Source organism: Andrena cerasifolii, chromosome 10 (genome assembly GCF_050908995.1).
Source record: "Andrena cerasifolii isolate SP2316 chromosome 10, iyAndCera1_principal, whole genome shotgun sequence".
Classification (NCBI taxonomy): Eukaryota; Metazoa; Arthropoda; class Insecta; order Hymenoptera; family Andrenidae; genus Andrena; species Andrena cerasifolii.
Window position 1 is genome coordinate 9,523,449 of NC_135127.1, and position 24,504 is coordinate 9,547,952.

Sequence of the window (24,504 nt, forward strand, 5' to 3'; positions counted from 1 at the left end):
CCCTTCGCGTTTGCCCGCCGATACGGTATACATATACGTAACACCGGCTGGCTGGTATAACTAGGCTCGGCTCGAAACCGTTCGCTCGTTCCTCAAGACGACGCCACGCCACACGGAACGATCGCGTACCCTTGAAACCAGATCGGCACTCGCGGGGATTCGATATCCGCGAGCCTCTTCCTGGTCGTTCGATTCCAGGCCCCCTTTGCGCCCTTCCATCCTCCGCCCTTCAGGCAGGGGAATAGGCTGGGATAAGTCGATCATTCAGTTTCGAGGGGTTCGAGGGAGATCGACGGAGAGTAGGTTCACGAGGTAGTTCCGGTTCGGGGAGCTGTTAAGCTTTAGAGTAACTAAAGGGATAGGAATTATACGTTTAGGAGACTGGCACTAGGGAAATCTTTTCTTTCTTTAATTATTCCAAGCTTTCATTACTTGTGACAGTAGGTTTTATATGATGCTGATAAAGTTAGATGTACGCTAGCGTGGGGATCCATTTCACAATATTTCATAGGTTTAGATTCTTCATTTTAATCTCAGAGGTATGGTAGCAAAGCTCATAGTCGATTTGACCTCCCTTCTCCATAAAAATAGAAATTCTCCAAGTCCGCGGTTATCTTCCACACACCCATGAACGCAAGGCGGACGATAGAATCCATTCCAAAGACGTTTTCTCCTTTCGATACGCGAATGTGTGTCGACTATCGCCGCCTAGGGCGCTCGATCATTCACAGGCTCGGCCGGCACCGTTACCAGAAGTGTCTGTTCAACATCCTCGTGTCAATAACGAGAAGATTCAATCAATATTCGATACTTTCTCCTCTGCCGACGAATTTCTCCGAATCCGGCGAAAACGCGCCTTCGAAAAGGAACCAGGCCACGGGACGACCTCGCGCGTTCGAGAAGAATTTCCTCTACCGATTTTCGTACTTCTGAATCGGGATACCTAAAGTAACGCAAAGGAGACTAAAACAGCTGGACGTACACAGAATCACCTGAAAGTTCCAATATCCAAAGTCACAGTACTCCTCTCTAAAGAATTTGTTTCCAATTCTTCTTCATTCAATGAAGGTAGAAAGAAACCCCAGTCGCTTCGTTCCACAAAGATCTTTAGAACTGGTTAATTAAACCTCCTCCTCTCCTCCATAAGAATGTAGAAAATCCCTTCTCGCCTGGCAACTCCGCTCACGAGCTTCCTTGCTGGACTGTCGGTACACGTGTCGATTTTTACCGATTCGGAATGACGGTGACTCGAGAACTGGGTCAACGGTGATGGCCACCCTCTCCCTGCCCCGCGGCGCACCCGAAACCGAAAGTTGATCTCACGGAGGGACAGCATCTTTCTCTTGGCCGTCCCTTATCGAGGTGTCATCTCCTTTCCGATCTTTCTCGATCGAGGTGGAGAGAAAGCGGCTGGAGCGAAACGAGGCCGTCTTATTTGAATGAGAGATGCCTCGCGTGCACCATGTGGTCCTCGGCAGTTTCCCTTCGTTCCAATCATCTTCGACGCCTCCGAAATTTATCCACCGTGGAGGGGTTTTGGGTAGGAAGCACTCCGAGCAGATATTCAGGTCGAGGGAATTGAGTTTTTTAGATCGCGGACTTTTGAAACGTTTCGTCGATAGAGCTGCGCGTTCGTCGATGATTTACTTGGCGAGTTCTTCCATGCGGGTTCAGGTAGCTTTGTGCGGCGTTTGACATCATTAGAGTGATTGCTGTTCGATGTATTTGCTGAGTTGCAGGTTGGCGATAACGAAGACAGCGGGGTTTCGCGAAGGGTTACATTCCTGGTGTCGTTGCCGGCATACCAGCCGTTAAAGTCCCGCTAAGTTCCGCAATGTGGAATATTTTTCGCATCGGATGACTTAGGACGCTTCATCGAATACGAAATTCCTGTTGATTGCGCTGTAACAAGTTTGCAATGTGACATGAAATGCAGATTTGAGATGATAATCGATTCAATTTCGATGCTGAAGCTAGCGCGCGAAGGCACAGGCAAGCACGAAAGGAATGCAAAAGAGAAACCTTGTGAAAATGAGTTCACGATAAATTTCGGGCTAATAAAGTGTCAGAAAAATATACAGATCGTTTTGAATTCCCCCAAACTCTTGCCTTCTTCTTCCCAAAAATTCTCAATTTCCACTGTACCCACTTTTCACACAGGTGTTTAATTGACAATTAGCGGTACCGTTTCATTTTAATTATTTTCCACGAGCCGCGCTTCAAGAAGAATCCTTGTCCCATTAGCCCGCGCTCCAGCGGAATGTTGTCGGTAATGGTAAACGATACCGAGCATTTGATTCGAATAATTTCCGGTTCGCAAACAGACCAAATCCGAAGATAACGAGCAACCCACTTCGCTCCATCATTTTACATATTCGTACGGAGTACATTCGCGAACGTGAGCCGAAAGCAAAGGAATATTACGGTGCATCTGTCTGAATAAACAAGTCCTCCGAAGATTTGACATTCCTGCTTTGTTACGTGATAAAAAGTACTTGTTTCGCAGCTACGTCGCGCTGAGGAAGCGCGAGGCTGCAGGACGAGTCCTACAGCAGCCATGGCTTTGCATTCCAATGTAATTGCATTGTGGAGTGCCTGCAATTAATGGTGGAATGAAGTTGTTTTACTTGCGTCTGCGCGTGCAATTATATTTGCATATAAGTGCAGGAAGGAAATATCGAGGTGTCATCCCCTTGCTACATAATGACTTTTAGTGTTTCAACACTAAACTTTATGGTAGGTCAAGTTAGACTTTTCTTACCGAAAAATCTCGTAGAATTTGATAAAATTATTGTGACGCGGTCTTAAAGGAAATATTGATAAAGGCGATTTAAATTCGTCGTTGGTGCTTGAAGCTCACGCTGCACACTTTGCAGGATCAGATTGCAGGTGTACACGCGTTACAAAAAACAATAAATATTTATTTATACAAGGGAAACAACATAAAGATAACGTTATTTTACAATCTGCGGGGCGCGGCGCTTGGGCGAGGAAATAAGTTAATTATAAATTATGTCGATCAAGTATAGTTACAAGGTTCCACGTATTCGTACGTCCATGTGTATGTTTCCGTGTCAATGGGAGCGTCACGTTCGTCTGTCAGTCATCTATAAACGTGATTCGATTGCCTAACCAGTCGTGAGAACGTAATTCTAAAACTACTGCCAGAACCACCCATCGGTTCTTGGCCAGCGATCAATCAAGTGGCATATAAATATCAGTCTTCGTTAAACCTTCGATGCTATAATGAAATAATCAGCCATCGATGCCACCGACCTCGCCCTCGATTCTCGAAAAACTGCCACGCCGGAAATCATCAATTCTCACGACCACGTTCGTAATGAAAGGAGCGTCTCGTCCATCATAAGTCAGTCATGTGAGGGTCCAAGGGGAGGAGAAAATCGTTCAGGGTGTCTAGCTACCTGAACGACCGCGAAAGAGGAAGAGTGAAGGAGTCGACAGAAGTTAAGGGAGGGCAGAGTGAATCGGGGAATTAAATACTACGGTAAAACTAATGGCAAGAACGTGCTGGCAAGGATCGGCGCCTGCCGAGGACCTAACTCGACGCAAACGAACTCTGAGAAGCGTCGTCAGGCACGACGAATCCGTGTTGGGGCTTTTCGTTTCACTTCGCGTGCGCCGAGTAGGCCAAGTCGTGGGCGTCAGTCTGCCCAGAAATGGTCCCTTGGCCGTGGAAGCTTCTCGCCCATCCGCTCGAGTAACTGTCGCCGTGGCCGTGGTCCGCGCTGAACGTGTGGCTGGAGCTGTGATGAGGGTGGGCCACCACCTCGTACGTCACGTGCTTCTGCTGCGCGAACAGCTTCTTCAGGCCGATTATGCCCGCCAGGAGAAGAGCGATCTTCGAGAGAAGAAGCGCCTTGCCAACCAGCAACGCCAGGGCCTTGAAGGCCAGGCCGCCGATCAGGCCGATCTTCAGCACCGCCGCGGCGATCAGCGGGCCCATGTTATTGTTCTTCTTCCCGCGACCTGGAAGAACCAGTAGATTAGCTGTTGTCACTTTCGTCGGGGAAGGTAAAACCAGGGGGACTTTCTATGGCAGTAAAGTCTATTGAGGAATGACCTAGTCGCTGGGCCCCAAAGTATCACAACTGGTGTTAAAAGAAACGGAGCAATTGATGGGTTAGGTGGTTTCCCTTTCGCTCGTACAGGGGATGATGGGTTAGGGTTGTGAATTGTAACGTAGGTAAGGGGTTACTTTGAGTTAACTGTGTCTGAATATGGTCCTTACCGTCCTGCACGTTGTCCGCTCGTTCGATGGACAGGCTAAGGTTCAGCGATCCGTTCTCGTCCTCGGAGGCAGACACGACTACGTCGTCCTCCGGGAGGATCCTCCATTTGATGCTCCTGGACCTGATGAACGCGTACACTTTGTTCGCGACAAGTTCGAGGACCTCGGACTCGTCGTCTTTGCTCCTGCCAGCCTGCAAGGTGACGACCTCCTCGGACACCTGGCTGGTTTTTCTTATCTCGATGTCGTCCGTCAGCTCGATCGACGCCTTCTTCAGGAACTTGTTCATGTTCGTCACCAGCTTCAGCATCACGCAGCTGCTGATGTGGTTCTGGGAGCAGTTCGAGTTCAGCTTACGGAGGAGCTCCTCCTCGTACTTGGCGCGTTCCGTTATCGTCGTCGACTGCTGCTCGAGGACGTTCATCTTGTCGAGCTTCTCCAGCGGGTTGGCCAGGCACACGGCCAGCCACGAGATCGACAGGAATGCCACAATCGCCTTCATTGTGTTCCTCTGCGAACGAGATAAGCCTGTGTTAATACACTTGAAAGAAGGAACCAGGGTTGACTATCGAAAGAAGAAGCAATTGCATCTACTAAACTCAATGAGATCCTGTCGAGCCAGTTCACCTGAACTCAATGTCAACTCAATTCGCGCACCCGGACCCCTAAATCACCCTGCAGCATCCACTGAGCAGGGGTCTACGCGATGGGTACCCACCTTGACTTGGATCCTCGGAGGCGGTGAACGGAAGCTGGGTCGAGGGCACGCTGCGAGGACGGGCGCCTCTTCTCTCTTCCTCTTCCTGGTCGGACTGGGCACTGCGGTCCCTTCGCGCGTGTGTCACCCGATGCGTGGATCGAGCGTGAAGAGTATTCTGAACCCGTGGTCTCGCCCCGGCCACTTTATATACACGTAGATCTGCCGGGCACGAGCGTACGCGTGGAAACGTGGCTGCACGACCACCACCCTCGGTCGATGGGCCGGGGACCACTTGGGGAGCGGGTGGTGCCCACTTTTGCCTTTGATACGAGCCACCCAGCCGGCTGACTGGTCGTTGAGCAAACGGGTGGTGGTATCCCGGTGATCGACTGCCTCCTTCTACGCGCGAGATCTCCCGATGAAAAGAGGACCGACCCGATCCCAACATCAGGGCCTCTCCTCCGTCGCGAAACTGGTTCCCCCGTGACACCTTCGGGGACTCCTTGGACGGAGATCCGCGTGCGTGTATGGACCTGCGTCCACGCACACGGACCTGTTCCCGGAGCACGCTGGTCCCGGCTACAACACGACCGCGAGAACGGTGTCACGGATGTGGAGCACGCACTGCGTCGGTCCAACCAACGACAGGCAGAATGCGAGCTCTGTCCCGTGCAATTGCGAAAGTTTGACAGGGAATCGATTCCTTAGGGCACGGAGACGGAGCAACGTTCGGATCCTTGGTGCTCCTCCGAGTGTACGTTGGAGGTTTCCCCTGGGTCCGATTCGGGGAAGTTTGATGGGCTTCTTGGGTGCACTTAGTTCGGAGCTATGTGCGTGTGGCATTGGGTACTTGGACTCGGTAAAGGTCGATGGGGGTGGATAGCGTTATGTTTCTTGGGGTTCTTGGCGATCCTTCAGGCAGCTATCTTTGGGTTCTAATTTGAAGAAGCTTCGCGTCGACTTTGGTCCAACATGAAGCTGTTCTTGCTTGACATCGTGAAGGGTTGATTGGATAGTTGTAAGTTCCCCAATTTCTACCACTGAGAGAGCACAAAAGATGCCGTCCATTCACAGGCTTTTCGGGCAGAAAGCGTGGAGTCGGTGTTTCGTGCGTAACTGAGGATCCCGCCGGAAGTGCACGCGCGAGGATTTAACGCGAAACTTCACAGAAAAACTCGGTTTATCATCGCCACTTCACGGACTCTTTCCTCGTCTAATTCCGCCATCGAGCTTTTTTTCGCGCGCAGCTGTTTTCCCTGAACTCCGAGCATGCAGGAGAAACTTCTCCAGAAGCGAACAATGATAATCGCGACACGTGCGCGCAATAGATCCCGCGTCGGATACACGGGGGCTCAAATCGAGGTGAAAAACACTCTAGAAAGCAACGGGCCGGCGTTATATTACGCTCGTAAAGAAAGTAAATATCGCGGGACCGCGTGCCGTAACCGGAAACAATTACGCCAGGAAGGAAGAACGTGCCCGCGACGAAGTGTGCCAAGTTCGAGCGCATTCGCGAGTTCCCGTAGGCTTGTCCCTCAGGTTCCATTACCGAAACAAAGATGAAGCTTTAAACACCCTCGGAAAGTCTGAGAAATTCAAATAAACTCCCATTAACTACCCACTGGTGAAACTGAAGCAAAGCACAAAGCGCTGTTGCATCCCACGTTTAATCAACGAAACACTTTCCACTGTAAATGCGGTTACCACTTCGGTCAGACGAAAAACTGGAGGCGTCTAAATGCAAATCATTCGTCCCGTACATTCGATACACTTTCCCAAACACGCAATGCATCGATGAGAAAAAGGATATTAGAAAGCGAAGTAGTATCAAGTGATCTTCGCGTTTCTGAAATCGAATCGAAGTTCCTGAAATTCTTGCCACGATCAGACGACCATCAGACGACAACATTCGTCTGAGATGCAGTGGTGATATCGAGATCAGCGTGAGGAGGTGGCGAAGAAGGCAGTGGTCGCAGAAAAACAACGATATCCGCTCTTGGACCGAGCCGGCTTGCCGATGCAGGCTGCTTTCGCGAGCGATAAAGAGAAAATGATAACAGAAAAACCAACATACTTGCATTTCGCACGAGACCATTGTATGCAAATAGTCCGATTGCACTTAAGTGTGTGAACAACTCTAGCTCTTAAATGCGTTGCAAGTAGAATGATACCCTTTGACACAGACACTGCTGAAATAAAACAGCCACCTGTCAATGGTAAAACAGCGTACTAAAATGATAAATTTCCGATTATTTATAATCAACAAAATATTCTACGCCTAGTGTGAAATTCTTATTGCGGATGGGCTAGCTTCGCGAAACGTATGCGCGTTGGTAGCAGCAAATTTATTCGGCTACCAAATTTCGAAACAAAGTGAAAGACTCGAAACTTTCATCTCCAAAATGAGCGTTGGCACGTGGCAATGTGCAACGGTCCTGCGCGCCGCGATTTGCATTTCATATTGAAAATTGCCGTGCACGCGGGCCCGAGCTTCGTGTTCTGATTTCGAAAATCGTTCCATCGGGGAAGTCCGCGGGGTAGCGTTCAATTTGGAGAATGTTGAAGTTGCGTGGAACACGCCATTGCCATCAGCAAACGCCGGCGAGGGAAAAAAGCAGGAAAAAGTGTGCCAACGCGGAATCGTATATGGTAACCGATTATTCGCCGTGGTCGAGTCGATCTCACGGTCCTCCGGTGGTGTTTTGGTACTCCACGAACCGTTACGTCGAATTCCAATCGGAGGATTCGTCAGGGTCGCCGACTATGGGCCCGTTTCGCGGGTCACCAGACAGCGTGGGTGACTGGTTTCCGGTGAAATCGGAAGATCTCGAGTCGATTCAAGGTGGAGTCCTAGCGAATCCTATCCTCCAGGTAGGACGTCGCTGGTCTTTTAGAGCTGATCTTCAGAGCTCGTCGCTCTGGTTTTAGAGATCTCGAAGGGTGCCATTCAAGGGGGTTGAAAAGTTTGGGATCTTCGATTCTGTGGAAGCTGTGTGCTGCAGCTTTCCTCATCGTGATACCTCAAAACCGAATCTATCTTCTACGTTGAGTGATCTATGTACCTTGCTGAATTCCAATTTCTTCTTGGGAAAAGAAACAGTTTTGACACACATATAGGTGAGAATCCCATCAAGCCGGCAATTGCTCGCGTGCATGTTCAACGCTATCCCAGCTCCCTGAGACTAATCGAAGCTGTTCAGCCAGCGGCAGGAGACATTCGTCGACCAAGGCGAGAATTAAACAGCGCTCGATCACGATCGTCGAAACATCGCTAGTCGCGTGTGAGGTTCGCCGATTTGCATTGCTCGGGCGCTTTGATATCTACCTGTTTCGTGTTAACTTTCTCCCAGTAACCTTGTTCCCTCATTTTTGCCCGTTGACGCGTTTATATCGGTGCGTTTTAGCACGCTGGTTTCGCGAGTCGGGTCGCAAAGAAACACGTAAGCCCGTCCTCCGTCCCTTGATCCTGAATAAAGGGTAGCAGCTTGACCTTTAAAAGTGAAATTATAAGAGAGGAATGGCGCACGTTTCGATTGCCAATGCAAAAGGTACTGACTTGCAGGCTGCCGATAGACGGAGATACCGATAAGTATTCTCACTCGTAGCACGACAGGTTTGCCTCCTCGGTGAAACTCGAAAAATCGACGAGTTTTCACAGATGTGACGGAAACGCGGGGTCACGGTGCCGTCATCCTTCAAGATTAGTTTCATTGCCCGTCAGCTTGAATTGCCATTAAATCCTGATTAATTGGATTTAAATCAACGTCGAATTTCACGACCGTGCGAGGAATGCAGGCAAGCAGCCGAGCATGCCTGTAAACGGGAGGATCTTATGGCCGAACTGGTTCACAAAATCGCCACTTCTTTTTTCGCGATCGATGGACAGACGACGGAACGTGCCTCAGCTTTCCGTGTATCGCCCCGGGAGGCAGACCGCTTCCGGTCTTCTGATCGAATGAGGCCACTTGGTCAACAAGTCCGTTCCATACGATCCGTAGGATCGCGAGTGAGAATCGCATCGCATCGAACCGGTTGCCACGTCCACGATCCTTCCCTCTTTTGCACTTGAGACAGAGAGAAAGAGAGAGAGGGGGAGAGAGAAAAGCGTGGAACAGTTGACAAGATTTTCACGCGGTTCGAATCGCTTGTCACGCTGCTGTCGCTTAGCAAATAAAAAACAAGCGAGCGCGTAAATGGCGTTGAGATCCATTCAGGTATCGAATCTCAGAGGCTGTTCCATTTTAGTAATTGGTATGGAAAAGTGGCCCATTTCTCGCTTGTTTATGGTTGCAGCGCGGGTAAGGGAAGGGATCTGAAATGGAATTCGTGGAATTTAATTAATCGCGGCGTCCGATTGATTAATCCTGGCTCATTGGTATGCGGGGTGCATACCTGCGCACGAGTTCTCGATTTCAGAGGATATCCGAAGCACGACTACGTAATTTACATGGAGCTGCACGGTCGAGGAGGAATGAACAGGTGTGGCTATCGGCGTAATCTGTTAGCGTATAGCTGTTGGCCCGATTTTCCCGCAACTTCCGGCTGGGAAAATTAATAGCGAGCCGCAGGAATACGAGAAAACGGGGAACCACGCGCGCCGAGGTCAGATATTTCTGGAACGTAATGGCCAGGCCGCTTTCGGATCATTTTCGCACACGGAGGAACGCCAAGTGCCATAAAACACCGACGATACGCCTTGTCGAATTATACGAGCGTAATTAGGATGATTATACGACACAGAAACCAGTTGCAATTAAAGGAGGACGCAGCGCGGGAAGTTCGTCTGAAACGAAAGGGATATTGCGATGAATCTTCTCATTTTTTACGCTTGTGCTTGGAGCTAATTCAGAAACTATATTTTCCGATTAATTATGAGGGATGATGTGAAAAGTACACAATGCTGGGGGGTGAAGACGAAAATGGGCAGGAAGCTAAAAGACGAGATCATAAATAGGAGAAATACATCGTATTCGATTCGATTTCTGAATATCTAAATGAAAGTCCATAGAACCCGCCCAAGATTTATGGATCGAAGCCACCAGATCCACTTCTCGACCCTTTTATTTAAAATATAAAACGATAATTAGTCTCGTGTCCTCGGCAAATTAACTTTCTACTATTCGCCATCAACCTAGTGTTGATCCAGGCCTCCAATAGTATACTCAAGAGGCAAAAAGTAAAAGAATCAAAGTGGGACACTGGTGTCCGATTAATTTTTTTCTTATCGACGAATTCCTGGTTATCTTGTTATAAGAATATAGCAGCTGACAGTGTCATACTCCCCACTTGACTGGGGGATTTCATTTTCTGCTTCCGTTGGCCCAGTTTTCCTACGATTTCCGTTTCATCGTGCAGCGCAACGTAACATCGTGCACCATCATTAATGCCTGGCTAAAACGATCGTGGCAAATAGAGGAACGGAAGTCTGATCACTATCGCCGGTGTTATCGAAACGTTAAGAAAGTGCTTTCCCGGCTTTTCTCTTCTTTTGTGTAAATACTTCCGTGAGAACGTTCCAATGGTTAATTACATTACACTTGGCGACTACTAGCTTGCTAAGAATTGTGTTTTTAAATTTCCTTTCTGACGTTTTTCCCTGTGACATAATGTTAATAAATTAATATGAATTGCAGTAAAAGAATTATTGTCAGACCCAGGTTCCATCAGTGCAGTGATCATTAGCAATGCGTTTATAGCACTGCCTAGGGATAGTTACTAAGTTCTGCTTAATTATTAATTGTGCAACTGGTCGCTCAGGAAAAATGGATCATTAATTTGACCACAGCGATGGAATATACAAACTGCATCGATTTATTTTAAGCCTCGCTACTAAAAATAAAGTTACACTTACGAATTCTTAAATAACTTACGAAATAAATAGTGTCCGATGCGCAGAAGGAAGAGTATGCTACGCTTCGTTCATTAAATTAGTTTCTACAGGCACAATTAAATAATATATACATCATGACAGCGTGGGAGGAAGTCTCTTCAAACTGTCTGCGCTGTTTCAACTCGAAACATGGCCATTCTTACACATCACCTAACTCCTGAATAACACACTGTTCAGAAATGGCAGCACCTTGCAATTTTCAAGGCATTCGATAGAGCCAATTACGTAAAACAAAGTAGAATATAAGAAGACATATTAAAATACAGTTACAGACACAACTTGAGTCCCTAAATGAGTTCCTAAATCCTCAATATGTCGATTGAGCCTCAATAACAGGACTCCAAAATTTAGAATACGAATAGATTAATCCATAGAAGTCCAAATTCAGTTACCAACAGTGCTGGCTGCACAACACTATCACGTTCTCCAACTAGTGAAGCGACAGAGCTAATAATACAGCGAAGGATTCAGCATTCTTACGACTGATAGTCTCGGTAGCCTCGGTAAGCGAGGTCCTGCCCGAAGGACACGGTGTCCCTGTGGTAACCTTGATACTCTGGACTATGATGGACATCCTGATCGCCGTAGGGGTAGCTGCTGGGATTTTCTTTGTAATGGGGGTAGGCAATGCCACTTTGGCTATACACTGGGGGATGATAATTCTGCGTGAGAGGCTTGTATAGCTTGAAGAAGCCAATCAGACCGGGTATCACGATCGCCAGGAAGCCGAGGAACTTCTTGAAGGACGCCAAGCCCAAGATCAGAGGCAGGAACAGCAGAAGCTTCAGCTTGAACAGCTTCAGAACGATCAACATAGGGATCAGGAGCTTCTTCAGCTGATGACGAGCTTCGAGAAAGAGAACATGAATTACTCGAGTGCTGAAATTGATGGACAGAGCTGTTTCAAGGGAACAGAGTGCTTACAGAAGAGGGTGTCCTTTTTATTCTCGAGGGTATCGATTTCATCTGCAATTTCGTCGAGGAATCGAGGAGCATACACCTCGTTTTCTCCAGTCTCTTCTGCTGGAATGTGCAACTCGATGGCTACAGTTTTCACGAACTTCTCGGCCTTCCTGAGGGCGAACTTCATGAGTTGGTCCCACTCGGAGTCGCTGGATCTAAAATAAAGAAGAACACGATGTAAGAAAATTTCGATGATGGAGACACTATCCCTGGTCCCATTGCTTCCTCTATTCTACATTAGCGTTAATACTCTGATAGTGGAAGTCGTAAAACTCCGTAGTACAAAGAGGAAATGACCAACAATACGTTTAGTTAGAGACACATAAGTTAATCTGATGCCTAAGCTACCACTACTCCTCAAGATGGAAAGGATTTCCGCGGAATTTGTACCTTGCCTCGCTGGAGTATTCGTAGGGCTCACGAGTCACTTCCTTCACCACGTCTCTAGACATTCTAACAACCTTAACGTAATCATTCAGATCGTAGCGAGACTGGTCGAAGAAGTCGGAAAAGGAACTCAACGCCTGGGACTTGAAGCACTCCGCTAAATCACCATTCAAACAGCCCTTATTTGTCTTCGCCATGTACGGATCGACATTTCGACCTGTCCCTAAGCCGATCCAATCGAAAAGTCCCTTCCCCTCTCGAGTCCTGTTGAAAGAGCCTTGTACCTGCGGCTGCGGCGCCTGGTTCTCTAAAAGAATTCACTGTAATTAGTTACGGATGATCGACTTGCATTACCATGCTATAGCTTGTAACTGGAACACAGTCATTTACTCAACGATCGATCGAAATCTAATAAAATTATAGATGGCTAATTCACTTGTATTCGGTCATCCGAAATAAAACTATATTCGCGGTGGGAGTGTTTAACCATTACTCTGCGTTATTCATAAGCTTTTATGCTCGCATCATCAGCTTCGAAGAGTTAAAATTAAAAACTTCCAAGATGCGAAGTATCGAACAATCTCGATAAACTTACCACGTCCCTCAGATTGTTCAGCAGACGATCCATCACTCCCATCCTCGAAGGTAACCGCGTGGCAGGTCATCAACAGCACCCACAGCACCGGACCATGGGTTACCAGCAACTGCACTGGCCGCATGCTGCTCACCTGAGTGTTGCACCTGCAGTCACATCGCTTTATCGACAACCGTTTCACGTGCAGCACTTGTCAAACCACGCTTAATCGCTCCTCTCACGTGCTCGACAGCACGAAACCCGCATTACCTCCTTCCACGTACGACAGACCCACCATTCGACCGAAAAAATTCCAAGTGAAAATCGAGGCAGCGAGGAATGCACTAAAACTCTTCATGTTCTATCGAAACAGCTGTGCCCCTCTCATCTCCGAGGCACGGATTCTTATTCCATGGACAATGGCTCGTCGACATTGAAGAAATCGCGAACTTTTCTATGAAAAATCGGTATGGATCCCTCACCGATGTTCGTCAAGTGACAGGCTCTCGAAACGCGGGAACGAACCGCATCGTTTCACCGCTTTGGAAGGGAAAAAAAAAGCGACGCTCGCCGTGAGCCACGATCCAGACACGAATGTCCGCTGAAGAGCAAGTTGGATCGTAGCCGCGCTGTAGATCCCGAAGTGCCGTTAGCTCGGCGAGCCAATCGGATCTCGGGGTTGAAAGGAACCGGGTCCGTAACCTTGTATTCCGGTCGCGCGTGCACGATATTCGTTACGCCGATCACGCATTCCCCTCGATCCATGGATCCCGAATTTTCCTAAATTCCGATTAATTCCGTGGAAGAATTTCATCGCAAACCGAACTGCGTTTGAGATTACCCTGCGTCCATCATATTCTGTATGGAGAACCTGGATTAGAAGATCGACACTGATTTAAAGGTGTCGAGTAGTTTCGACTAATAAAAAGAAGAGTTGGAACAGTTGGGTCCTTGATACGAGGGATTGCCGAAGAATAATCGCTTTCATATTATACAGACTTCTTCGCAAGCGTATCGAGCAGACAAGATTCGAAATTAATCTTCGCTAAGATACATAAATTAATTTTACTCTTTCCTACCGATTTTACATCAAACCAAGTGTATTGAGACCGTAGGAAGGCACCATGAATGTGGAACAGCTACTGTAATCATTGTACTCAAGACGCAACCGTTATGATTGATCATCCAATCTGTACTACTTCCCTTAAAATCCTGCAGAAAGGTAGGTAGCCCAAAAATTGTACACGAAATCTCTTACAGGCACGTCGACGCAACAGCAGAATGTTACGATCACGTGGCAGCTATCGCGGTCACTCTGCTTTCAGCAACGAAAGTGTATTGGAGTAAATATTAGCTAGTCGAAGGTGCCAGCGAAGAGGTTCGGTAAACTGGAGCCGCGAGAGCAAACGATCCTCACCTTGTTCGAGAGAAGACGCGTGTTCGCACGATCTCGATTAAATCACGGCCAATAACACACCGAAGGATGAACTTGGAGCAGTGCGACGCGTCCGCTCGTGTCCGGCCGTTTCATTTATACGAAGGGGCAGCGCTGCGGGGGAGGGGAAGATCCGTGGGTCGTCGCCGGAGCACCGGTGGCAAAATAAAAAGATGCTTAAAAATCGAAAGTGAAAGTAGTCCCCCCGGATATAGGACCGGAACCAGGCGGTTCTGAACGAAGAGGGACGAGCAGGAGCGAGAAATGAAACGGAGTCACTGGACTTTCCTTCGTAATCGACGATCGAGCGTGCGTCATCGAGCTGCTCCTTTCGTTTTCTCTCGCGACTCAAACGGCCACGGCGTTCTACGCTAGCTGGCCCTTCCCGTCACACGGTCGCCGGAGCCTGTTTCGCAAACGAAATTTCACTAGGACTCGGACAGATCGAAGTACAAACATCGCGTGACGAAACGTTACCCGCGTCTTCGATCACGTCGCGGTACAATTTTAATGAAAGATAGGAGATAAGTAGCGCAGTCACAGCATTTATTGGCGCACTGTACACACAAGGACGCATCGAGTCGACGCTCTGACCCTGCTCGAATAAATAAATGAGCATTAATTTATGCGGGAAAGTTCGTGCACCTCGCACGGTTGATTAATAAATTAACAGCCGCGATATCCGTGACGCGCGCGCGCGGAATAAATAAATAACTAATCTCGCGGGGCGCTGGGCGACACCGGGGGTGGCTCGAGGGTATGAATTAAGGGTGGCGTCTCGATAACCACCGCCGCGGTCTTCGATCATTCCCTGTGATGCCTTAATTAAACGCTAAATCGTGAATCACTGTGCTTCGTCGTCGGAAGATCGAGGCGCCGTCGGCGACGCGACGCGACGATCTTCCGTGTACGCGAAGTCCAGTGATTCCACGCATTGGACTCCGCGTACTTCGACAATCACTGATAACAACGGACGCGAACGCGTCTAGAGTCTCGTTCGAGAAAGTCACGCATAGTCCAGTTCGCGGATCGGGCCTGCTTGTGCTCACAGCTAGCCAGCCATTAATGCAGCAGCGTAACGTTTAAATGCCAGCAGTGGTATACGCGAATCCAGCTGGATGGGGTATACCGTTATCATCGCGGTCGATATAACGATCGTCGGCTCTATGTCTCACTATTAAACTCCCAGGCGACATGGATGCGCGGAGCCATTTCGCGAGGACCAAGTGGCCCATTATCTTCAATCAGGACCGTGTATGGTCACCGGGTGATCTATGCAATTGCCTGCGCTGATTTGGAAACGAAACGCATGGAATACTTTCCATTCCTGGCTTTGTAATAGCACGATGTACGCGGGTATGCAAGTACGGCGACTACTGGGGGCTTTTTGTACTTTGTGAAATATTCTCTGTTCCGGACAACCAAAATCTAATATCATTGAGATATAGATACCTATGTGGGATATCTAAGTTCGTGGATACCTAAAAGATTCTTTGATACTCGACAGAAGTACATACTGGGTTATTTGAATGTGGAAAGCACTGTGCGTATGGTGACTTCAATGCCAGGGTGATAGAATATTCAAAATCTCTAAGTATGTAGATGCCCGAGTAATAAAATGCATGAATATCTGAATACTTAAGGAACAGATATAATGGATGTACGAATATTTAATGAGAGAAAGCTTTGGGACACCGTATAACTGGGCATTCGAATGTCCAAGATGAGTAACACGTGGAGACTTCAATGCCCGCATAGGCGGTGTCCCGAGTGTCTAAATGCACGCATATCTGAACGACGAGGTGTTTTAGTAATCGATTATTCAAGCTGCTCAAAATTCAAAGCGACTGAACATTCGTATAGCCATTACCTTGGAATCTAAAATACTCGACGTGAAAGTATTCAAATAGGAGCCAATTTAAGTAATCTTGCCAAGCAACCAAAACTCCCATTACGCGTTTATCCACACTTCAGTTGCCAGGTTTCTAGAGCACTAATCTCGCTCAAGCCATCGAATATCTGGCTCTAAATCAGTCCGACTACGTCTACCTCGCTTATAAATAACATCATCGGGTCGGTTACGCGCTATTCCTACGAACTGCAACCTCTATCAGACCTCCCAAGATACTCATGCCTGCATACCAGCGTGCGATCGACAAAATGCATTGTCAAGGGCCACTAAAACACGAGGCCCTTTGACCAGACTTTCAGTTCCTAGAATCAAGTTGTGGCGATTCTTGAGGGGTCGACACCCCCTACAGCTTCCTCGCGTGGACCAACTTGTCGATGTCCTGGTAGGTCGCCAGGATGGCTTGATTCTGCCTGAGACCCTCGTCCTCCCGCGCGACCGCGCAATTCGTGTACGCGTCCTCGCATTTGAAGCCGTCCTGGCCGTCCTTCGCGGCCTTCATGTACCGGAAGAACCGCAGGACGTCAGGGTTGTCGCTGCTGGGCCTCCGCAGCTCGTTCAGCTCCCTGGATAATTGCGCGGAGACCAGGTTCGAGTAGGGCGCGTACCGCGCCGGGCTTCGGTACATCGCGCACACAGCGTACTCTCTGCAACCCTCTGTCGTGTGGCCCAGACGAGAGAAGACGGCGTCGAGACGCGACAACAGCGGCGAGTAGAACGGGTCGTAGTTGGTCAGCATCAGCGAGCTCGTCGGGATCTCGTGGAAGACCTGTCGTCGACATTAACGAGGTTTGGGAAGAGTTTGAGATAGAAAAATTGCTACGGTTGAGCTGCGAGGCTGCAGTGAAGGGGTAGTTGAAAACGGTGGAGAGTAGTAGAAATTTATATGTTATGTGGACAGTGCTGTGGAAGCTGAAGTGGTGAGTGCAGAACAGTGGAAATTAAAATGCTGACAGTGAAGTGTGGAAGAAATTTAACAGCTGTTAGGGGTCATCCTTAAATTACGTAAGGCTTTTTACGTAATATCGTTTAACCTAATTTTAAATAAATACAAATTCTATCGTTAATTTTCCAGAAAAGTAGTTTTAGTTTAAATTTCCCGAAACCGAGTTAAATAAATTATATAAACCTTTAAAAGAATTTTAATAACTGAAAAAAGTAAGTGTAACAAAAATATTACGTAAGGAGAGGGTTGGAATATAAAATCTTACGAATTCTTATACTGGGGTAGGGAGGGGTTAAGAATTCGCTAAAATTACCGTTGCGTAATTTAAGGACGGCCCCTTAGTAGAGGGCAATAGGCATCGAAATATTGTAAATGTAGGGAATGTAGTCGATGAACGTTAGATTGTTAAGGGTGCAAGATAAAAGTGAGTTCGAATGACGACAAAAATGGGAAATGATGGGATGTTACCTTGAAGTCCTGCTTTTTGGCGAGCCCATTAGCCGCTATGTGTCTAGTGTAGTAACGATCCGAAACGGCGTTGGCGTGGGTTATTCTAGGATCGACGAACGAGTACCGCGACGAAATGTCAGGATTCTTCTGCATCATGCTCTCGTCGTACATCGCGGAGGCAGGTAACGTCCCTACAGGCTGTCGAGACAAGTAATCGTCGTTGTAGAGGTCGGAATTATCCTTGAACTCGAAATTCTCTTCTGGCTGTGCCGTGGTGTGCCCCGATTGCGCGAAAGACGAAACTCCTGGGAGGAGGAATGACCAATTAGATTCCAGCAGAACAAGGTGTCTTATTTATCGTGATCAACTTAAACAACCCTGCTTTGTCCTTTGTTTAAAAAAAAAAATATATATCGCCTCCAAGTAACACTTTGAAACTTTGAGAGCTTTAGTCTCGATGAAAGGTCATGTCCTTCAAGGAAACCAGTGATAGAAATATTTGAAACGAATCACGATGAATGAAACACCCTGAGGAGATTCCGAAACATCATTTTCCATACGATATCATTTACATTGAGATGAGATGCCCACCTTTGCCGAGGATATTCCCGATACTGCCGATGATGCTGGGTAAAAAGAGGGCCAGCAGGATGCTCTTAATGACCTGTACACCGAAAATCAGAGGTAGCAGCAGCTTCTTCAGGCCAAACGCTAGAAAACCAAGTCCGAATCCTGTTAAAAAGGTACTCTTTCCCTGAAACATGGCTGAAAGCAAAAGTACCAGCGAATTAAAGCCCTGCGGTTAGTCCTGAAAGCCATGCTGCGTATTCTCGTCTCCGTCGGTTCGCTCGACGCTCTCCAAATTGCCGGGGCTGCTGAAAATCATTCGATAGAGCCTCGTGAAATTTAGAATCGACAGGCAACGATTCCAATTCGACGGTGAAGAAATTGCCGCGGGTGAAGCCGAACGTTTTGTCTATTTGCCAATCAGCGGTGACCCAGCCTCTTTCACCGTTTTTAGCACGCAAAAAGCCAATCGTGTGATGTGAAAAAGCGTTCGTTCTGATGCGTATCGATCTCTCGCGGACGTTAGGCTAGCATAGCGGCGTCACTGTTTCGTCATCGCACAGCGTGATGAGTCCCATTCTCTCGTTACAAAATCTTTGATTCTTTCAACACAGAAATGCGTGTATGTACATCCTCGTTCTTATTCAATCGAAAGCGCGTTTGGGCCCTGATGGCGGAGGACATCGTCCATCGGCTGTCGTTATGCTCGCCGGATCGAACTTTCATGGTCATTATCATACCAGGAACCTCCGCGACGAAACCTGCTGCCCCCCAGACCTCGATCAACAATTTGAGTATTCAGGCGCAAAAGTGTACCAACGGAAAGCAGGTTTCCAACCACTCGAGGCTCGAGTGTGTACATTTCTCATTACCCTCCTCACCCACCTCTGATTCCTGTTTTGGGAAAGTCGACTCAAAACCGTGCCCCTACTTTCTCGACGACCATCGACCCGGCAAACAATTCTCCGAGCCTTAAGAACCCCGTAACCCACCAGTGCCCTGACTCCCGCCTCGCACAATGAAACCGATCGACGTTGGGCACTCCTGCGATCAAGGCCCAGCCACTTTCGGCGCCCCGCGCACAGTGAAAACAGTGACAAGCGATTCGGATGGTATTCGCGGTGAATCCCGTCCATAGCAACATCGCCAGCTGAATCTCTCGCGACGCTGGTACGCAAGTTACGAAAGCGTGACTCGGCGTTACCGTGGACTCACCGTTGAAGAAGGTTCTAGCTTTTCTGCCAGGAACCATGTCCCGGCTCAGACGTATCTTTACTACGTGCTCTCCGGCATACCGGCGAACTTTATCGAGTGGGCTTGCGTCCGTCCGGTCGTTACCTTTTTCGTTCTTCCTCGCGGCGCCCTGGCTTCTTATTATCTGCACGCCGTCCGTCACGTTGTACGTGTCGATCCTGGGCAGCCTGTCCAGCAGCTCGGTGACGTCCTTCCGGGCGCATGGCACCGTGACGTCGTCCTGGCAGCTGGACACGGTCGCGTTCTCCATTCTGGCCGCCTCCACCTGATACTGCGACCTGTCGTCCGTCTGTATCATCTGGTTCACGTTCATGTCGAGCTTGCTCGGCTTCCCGGGCATCCTGTGCGGATGGTCCGTCAGCTCCTCGTTCCCGAAGGACTCCTCGTTCGCGAAGGACACCTCGTTCTCGATCGCGTCCTCCTGCGGCGGGTGGCTGGTCGCGTCCAAGGCCACCACGTGGTCCTTGACCCCGACCGCCGACTGGAGCCACGCGATCGCCAGCATCGCGAGGATCGCGCCGTCTCTCGGTCCACCCATCGTCCCTCTGCTTCGATCACGGTCGCTCCTGTCCCCGGACTGGCACGTACGCACACTCTCTCTCGGCTAGCTACTTTTACTGCTCAAACACAACTGCATCTCGGTCCGCTGCGCTCGCTCGACGTCCCCTGGGAACAGCAAAAGCAACTGGACTTGGTAAAACCGATCTTCCGCTGAGCACTCGGGCTCTTGCGCTTTTTACGGCTTACAACGAGCCGAGCGGCTTTCTGGCCTCGTGGTGGACGTTTTACCCGTCTCTCTCTCTCTCTCTCGGGGGGATGTGGATCGTTGGGGTTTATTCGCTGGTGGAACAGATCGCTTTGAAACGAATGGAAATAGATAGAAATGAAAACTAACTATCCTATCGCCTCGATTGTGTAGAGGGATGAGTATATGGTCCCTGTACTTAATTGTCAGGAACGATTCCTACCAATTTATCAAGTCTCGTCTAGGGAAATAGGGGTATGCACCCTGTACTTACTGTCACGGCGCGTAGATGACATGAACCTCGCAAGAATCTCCTCTATCTCGATCGAAGAATGGTCCGCGTCGATTGGTGAAGCCTCCAGGTCCAAGGGGTCCTTTTTAAGCGATCGAGGGGTGTCTGACAACGACGCCGCGCGAAAGGAACGTGCGAGAGGTCGGAATCGTGCGCGACGGTCGATTCGACACTGGCGAGTCTTCGTAGGATCGGCTGGACTCCTTCGATCTGGGTTACCCGGCCACCCGTCTGTCCGACCCTCTGTCCGTTCCTTTCCACCTTCCTCTGTGCCAAGTTCGTTCATTCGTCGGCTCTGAACGGCGGGCCCCTCTCTTTCACCTTCGTGCGTCGACGGTCGTCGTCCTCTTCCATTCAAATCCGATCGAATTCGACTCGGGTCTAACAACAAGCGATTTCACCTGCTGGAATTTCGGCTGATGACGCTCCACGTCAACTCCCCTCCTCCCTGTAGATTCGCTGTCTATCAATCGATCGAAGCATCGACCATCCTAGCGCCCGCAGACGGCACGTCCGCGTTCGACGGCTCATGAAATTTGAACGTGCACTGGGTAGCTGCTGTTCTCCAAATCACCCATTAGTTCCCGGTGAACGATTTAGAAAAGATCCTAGCGACAGTGTTACGATGGACGAGCTTGAACAATGATTTTCTTCTGCAAACAGCGATGGTGTAGGTGAAATGAACGGAAGATACGGAAGTGCGGTAATAATTGCTGGTCTAGATTCTGTGGCTGTCGGTGCGTTTAGACAGAGGTATCTCGATGCGTTTGTGTCTTAACGCCAGTTACCAAGCACGTAACGCTTGAATCATACTTTGAGCTCAGGGGGGCGTTATGAGGAGTCTTTAAATCATAGAACTCGCAGTTTTATGCCATTGCATTTGTAATACGAGCTTAAGAGGGCTCGAAAGATGAGCAGCTTGCGGAGTAAATGCTGACGAGTTATTTAATTAGCACAGAGGACATAGAAATCCTGTTTTGTCTGGCGTCACAGTAACTCTGTCACAAATATCCGGATCGTTGAAAAACTGGCTTTTTCATCCCGAGTGGATTGCAAATCCGGTCTCGACATCATTTTTCCATCCCGCCGAAAGGCTAAACGAACATCGCGAATCAGAATCGCCGGCAATCGTGTCCAAAAACCGCGATGCTAACGGTAATAAGGGGAAAATGGATGTGTCTTCGATGCCCAAGCAAACTTGTCACGGGTCGAATGACCGTCGTACAGTTTTACGAGCGATTTCTCTGTGGAGCCTCGTCCCGAATTCGCTGGCAACAGGTCGATTCCGCGAAGCCCGTGATTGCGATCGCCTGTTTTACATCGATCCAGGAGAACTCCGGACACGCTTTGAATATCAAACCGAGTGCCAATTGAATCGGACACTTTCCCTAGGAATGCTGGCGCGCTGGATTGTCATTCCGCGGATTACGTTTGCGAAGAATTAGATGAGCCAGCGGGATGAGCAATGACGATGAAAGGAACGGGACCACGGGAGTCGATGACGTTCGCCAGCCCGTGGCAATGATTCAATCGATCACAAAGGTTCTTGGTAACGGGCGCCTCTGGGATCGCTGTTATCGTTGCTCCGTTCAATGTCAATGCCGGGGCTACGCCTCGGACATAGTAAATATGTATTTCGTTCCGGAAACAGGGTCACGATGAAAGGGGCCGCCCCCCTTCTTTTTTAAAAAGGATTCCTCGTGTGTAACGCTCGCCGACGTTCGACCATGACTGCAACATCCTCGAGATCTTTCCTCCTTAAGTGAATATTAATGGCTAAAAGCTACGAACGGGTAAAACACCTAGCTTTTATCGACACCGGTTGGCATGCTTTTCCATGCGCAATAGGTGTTAGTAGATGGTGTCTGTTATCGGGAGAAGGACGTGGATAGTAAAAATGATTTTTATCACAATGGCACGCAGATTGTAAAATAGAAGTGAGTTTAACAGAGGCAGAGTTTGATCTGCAACTGAGATAGAGCCGAGAGTTGATAGTGGATCGGAATCGAATGTGTATGATGCTAGGTGACGTAGGAAATGCTTGGAGTTTACGGGGAATAATTTTTAGAGAGAGGATATTGTAGGGTACCTACGTAGAATCGCGGTAGCAATTGAACTCGATGCTCATCGAGGAAGATACTACGTCGTGATCGCGGATTGAAGTGTTCAACTTCAGAAGACACCTAGGGCAAACTTGACCCGCGCGAGTCCAAAAGAAGAAGCCCAGAAACAGGGGCGACCAAGAACAAAAAGTCCGACCGGTTTTAGAAAGTGCTCTACGATTGCTTTCATGCGCAAACTTCTGTGCATACAAAGTTGGCTCCGAATGTTGATCTTCTAGTTATAACAGAGTAATGACTGCTCTTCTACACACAAGTAGTGTCATAAAAAACGAATTCAAAAGAGTACAGCTTATACCGAAGAGATGTTGCGGCCTAGCAACAGGAGGAAGTATTTCAGTCATAAATCATGTACTGAACGTATCTATGGAACACTCCAGGCGTGGCTACCTACGTACAGCCGTAATTTACCAAAAATTGCATACATCTGCCCCTGCGATCTGTTAAGTAGGTTCAAAAACGCCAAGAATAGCTTACCTCTCCCTAATGACACACCAACCTCTCAGCGTAATCCTCCTCCTACTACATTTGCGAGCTAAACCCTTTCTTCTGTAAAGATACAGCTTTGTACAAGACTGTTGTCCTTATTTGCCTAAAATTGAGTTTCACCTCGAAACCTAAATCCTCCAGTTTCATCCCCCATAGCTAAATCCGACTATCCATGTTTCGCGACAGCTCTCGCCCCACACCTAAAGGTACGTCTACACCACGACACTTTTGTGTCTAGCTCTAGCTGCAACCCTTGCGACGAGAGGTCGAATCCAGTGTCGCGGACTGCTCTAGGCAGTTTCCAATCTTCCGAAATTTTTTTTTGAGTGTCCTATACACTTAAGCATTCTCGAACCATTGGAATCTTCCCTTCAACCAGCACACCAGAATTTCCACAACTCAAACCCAACTCTACATTCTGAAACAGCGTCCCAGTCCCCCGGTGAGCGCGCGAAAGCTTCCGGGCCCCATCGAAAATCGACGACCTGAAGAAGATCATCGTCCACGATGGATCGCGAGCCCGTCGGCGCCACTCGGACCTCCGTGATATGTCTATGTATCGAGCATCGGGAGTACGCATCGCGACGTGCCGTTATGTTAATACACCCTTTGCGACACGACTCGAACGTAAGAACGTAACGGTCGAGCTCTAGCGAGAGGCGGGTTCAGGCTGCGTGTCGCGGGCTGCCTCGATCCCCGGGGCTCCGGCCGTTTCAGCCGATCGGCTGGATCATTGTTATTAATGTCTACATAGTGGACGGTTACCAGGTACTCGCTGTCGTGCAACCGGCTGGCGCGCGATGCTCGCTCGCGTCGAACCCGAAGAGCGTCGCGCGCGAAGACGCGCGCCACATCCGTGCCCCGCCTGGTTTTCCACGGGCCGATAACGGTCTGTCGTTCGTCGCTGCGCGGGTCAACACGTTCATACGGGAGCGGGCATGCGCGTACACCGTGGGCCTGGGCGCGCGTCCAAATCTGTCAGTAGGTCATTGCGAAGGCCCCTTTCGAGTTTCCAAGGGGTCGACCTTGACCACCTGCATGAGCATCACCTGGGTATGGGTTTGTTTCGGTGTGGGCAAGATGCCTGGAGATGGCTTCGAGGCTGGTTTACGCTGGCAGCCTCGCGCTGCCGTCTTCATCCGCGCTAATTATGCGCGATTGAGGCAAATTGGAGCGATTATGTGGCGTAGAGTACTTGATAATGAGCAGCAAGTTGAGTGACGGCAGGAAGCTTGATAGGTGCTTTGGAGAGTCTAGGCAATGTCACAGCTGATGTAATATTAATATTCTTGGTATGATGGAGGGAGGTACTGTAAATTGCAGGTGCTAAGGGGTGGTAGGAGTTTTTCGTTTCAGAGTAAACCCTCTGTCTATCGAAGCGAGGGTTTTTTAAGGTTGAAAGGTGAAATTCGAGGATAATGGAAAGAATAATGGATATGGTTCTTGTTTATGAACCATTATTATTGATTAATAGTGAAAAATGACTTGAACGGTAAGCTAGAGGAATTTATGTGTTCCTTATGTCACAAGCGTC

General features: G+C 48.8%; 3 protein-coding genes across 6 annotated transcripts; all 3 read right to left on the bottom strand.

Moving 5' to 3' along the window:
• Positions 1-3,625: 3,625 nt before the first annotated feature.
• On the bottom strand, positions 3,626-4,751 carry LOC143374376 (uncharacterized). Its single transcript, XM_076822498.1, has 2 exons — positions 4,250-4,751; positions 3,626-3,987 (listed from the first exon to the last, which is right to left on the bottom strand). Exons 1-2 carry the CDS (start codon positions 4,749-4,751, stop codon positions 3,626-3,628), a joined length of 864 nt encoding a protein of 287 aa, XP_076678613.1.
• A 5,994-nt stretch (positions 4,752-10,745) lies between these two features.
• Osi2 (DUF1676 domain-containing protein Osi2) lies at positions 10,746-15,643 on the bottom strand. 4 transcript variants are annotated; one of them, XM_076821427.1, is made up of 5 exons: positions 14,181-15,643; positions 12,785-12,930; positions 12,193-12,496; positions 11,764-11,957; positions 10,746-11,686 (listed from the first exon to the last, which is right to left on the bottom strand). In XM_076821427.1, exons 2-5 carry the CDS (start codon positions 12,906-12,908, stop codon positions 11,316-11,318), a joined length of 993 nt encoding a protein of 330 aa, XP_076677542.1. In that variant the 5' UTR covers positions 12,909-12,930; positions 14,181-15,643; the 3' UTR covers positions 10,746-11,315. The 4 variants fall into 4 exon arrangements, with proteins under 4 accessions (XP_076677542.1, XP_076677543.1, XP_076677544.1 ...); XM_076821428.1 differs by having other exon boundaries at positions 14,676-14,741; XM_076821429.1 differs by lacking the exon at positions 14,181-15,643 and adding an exon at positions 13,246-13,653.
• A 472-nt stretch (positions 15,644-16,115) lies between these two features.
• Positions 16,116-20,538, bottom strand: Osi24 (Protein). Its single transcript, XM_076821426.1, has 5 exons — positions 20,344-20,538; positions 19,286-19,990; positions 18,095-18,214; positions 17,522-17,808; positions 16,116-16,876 (listed from the first exon to the last, which is right to left on the bottom strand). Exons 2-5 carry the CDS (start codon positions 19,860-19,862, stop codon positions 16,454-16,456), a joined length of 1,407 nt encoding a protein of 468 aa, XP_076677541.1. The 5' UTR covers positions 19,863-19,990; positions 20,344-20,538; the 3' UTR covers positions 16,116-16,453.
• Positions 20,539-24,504: the final 3,966 nt, after the last annotated feature.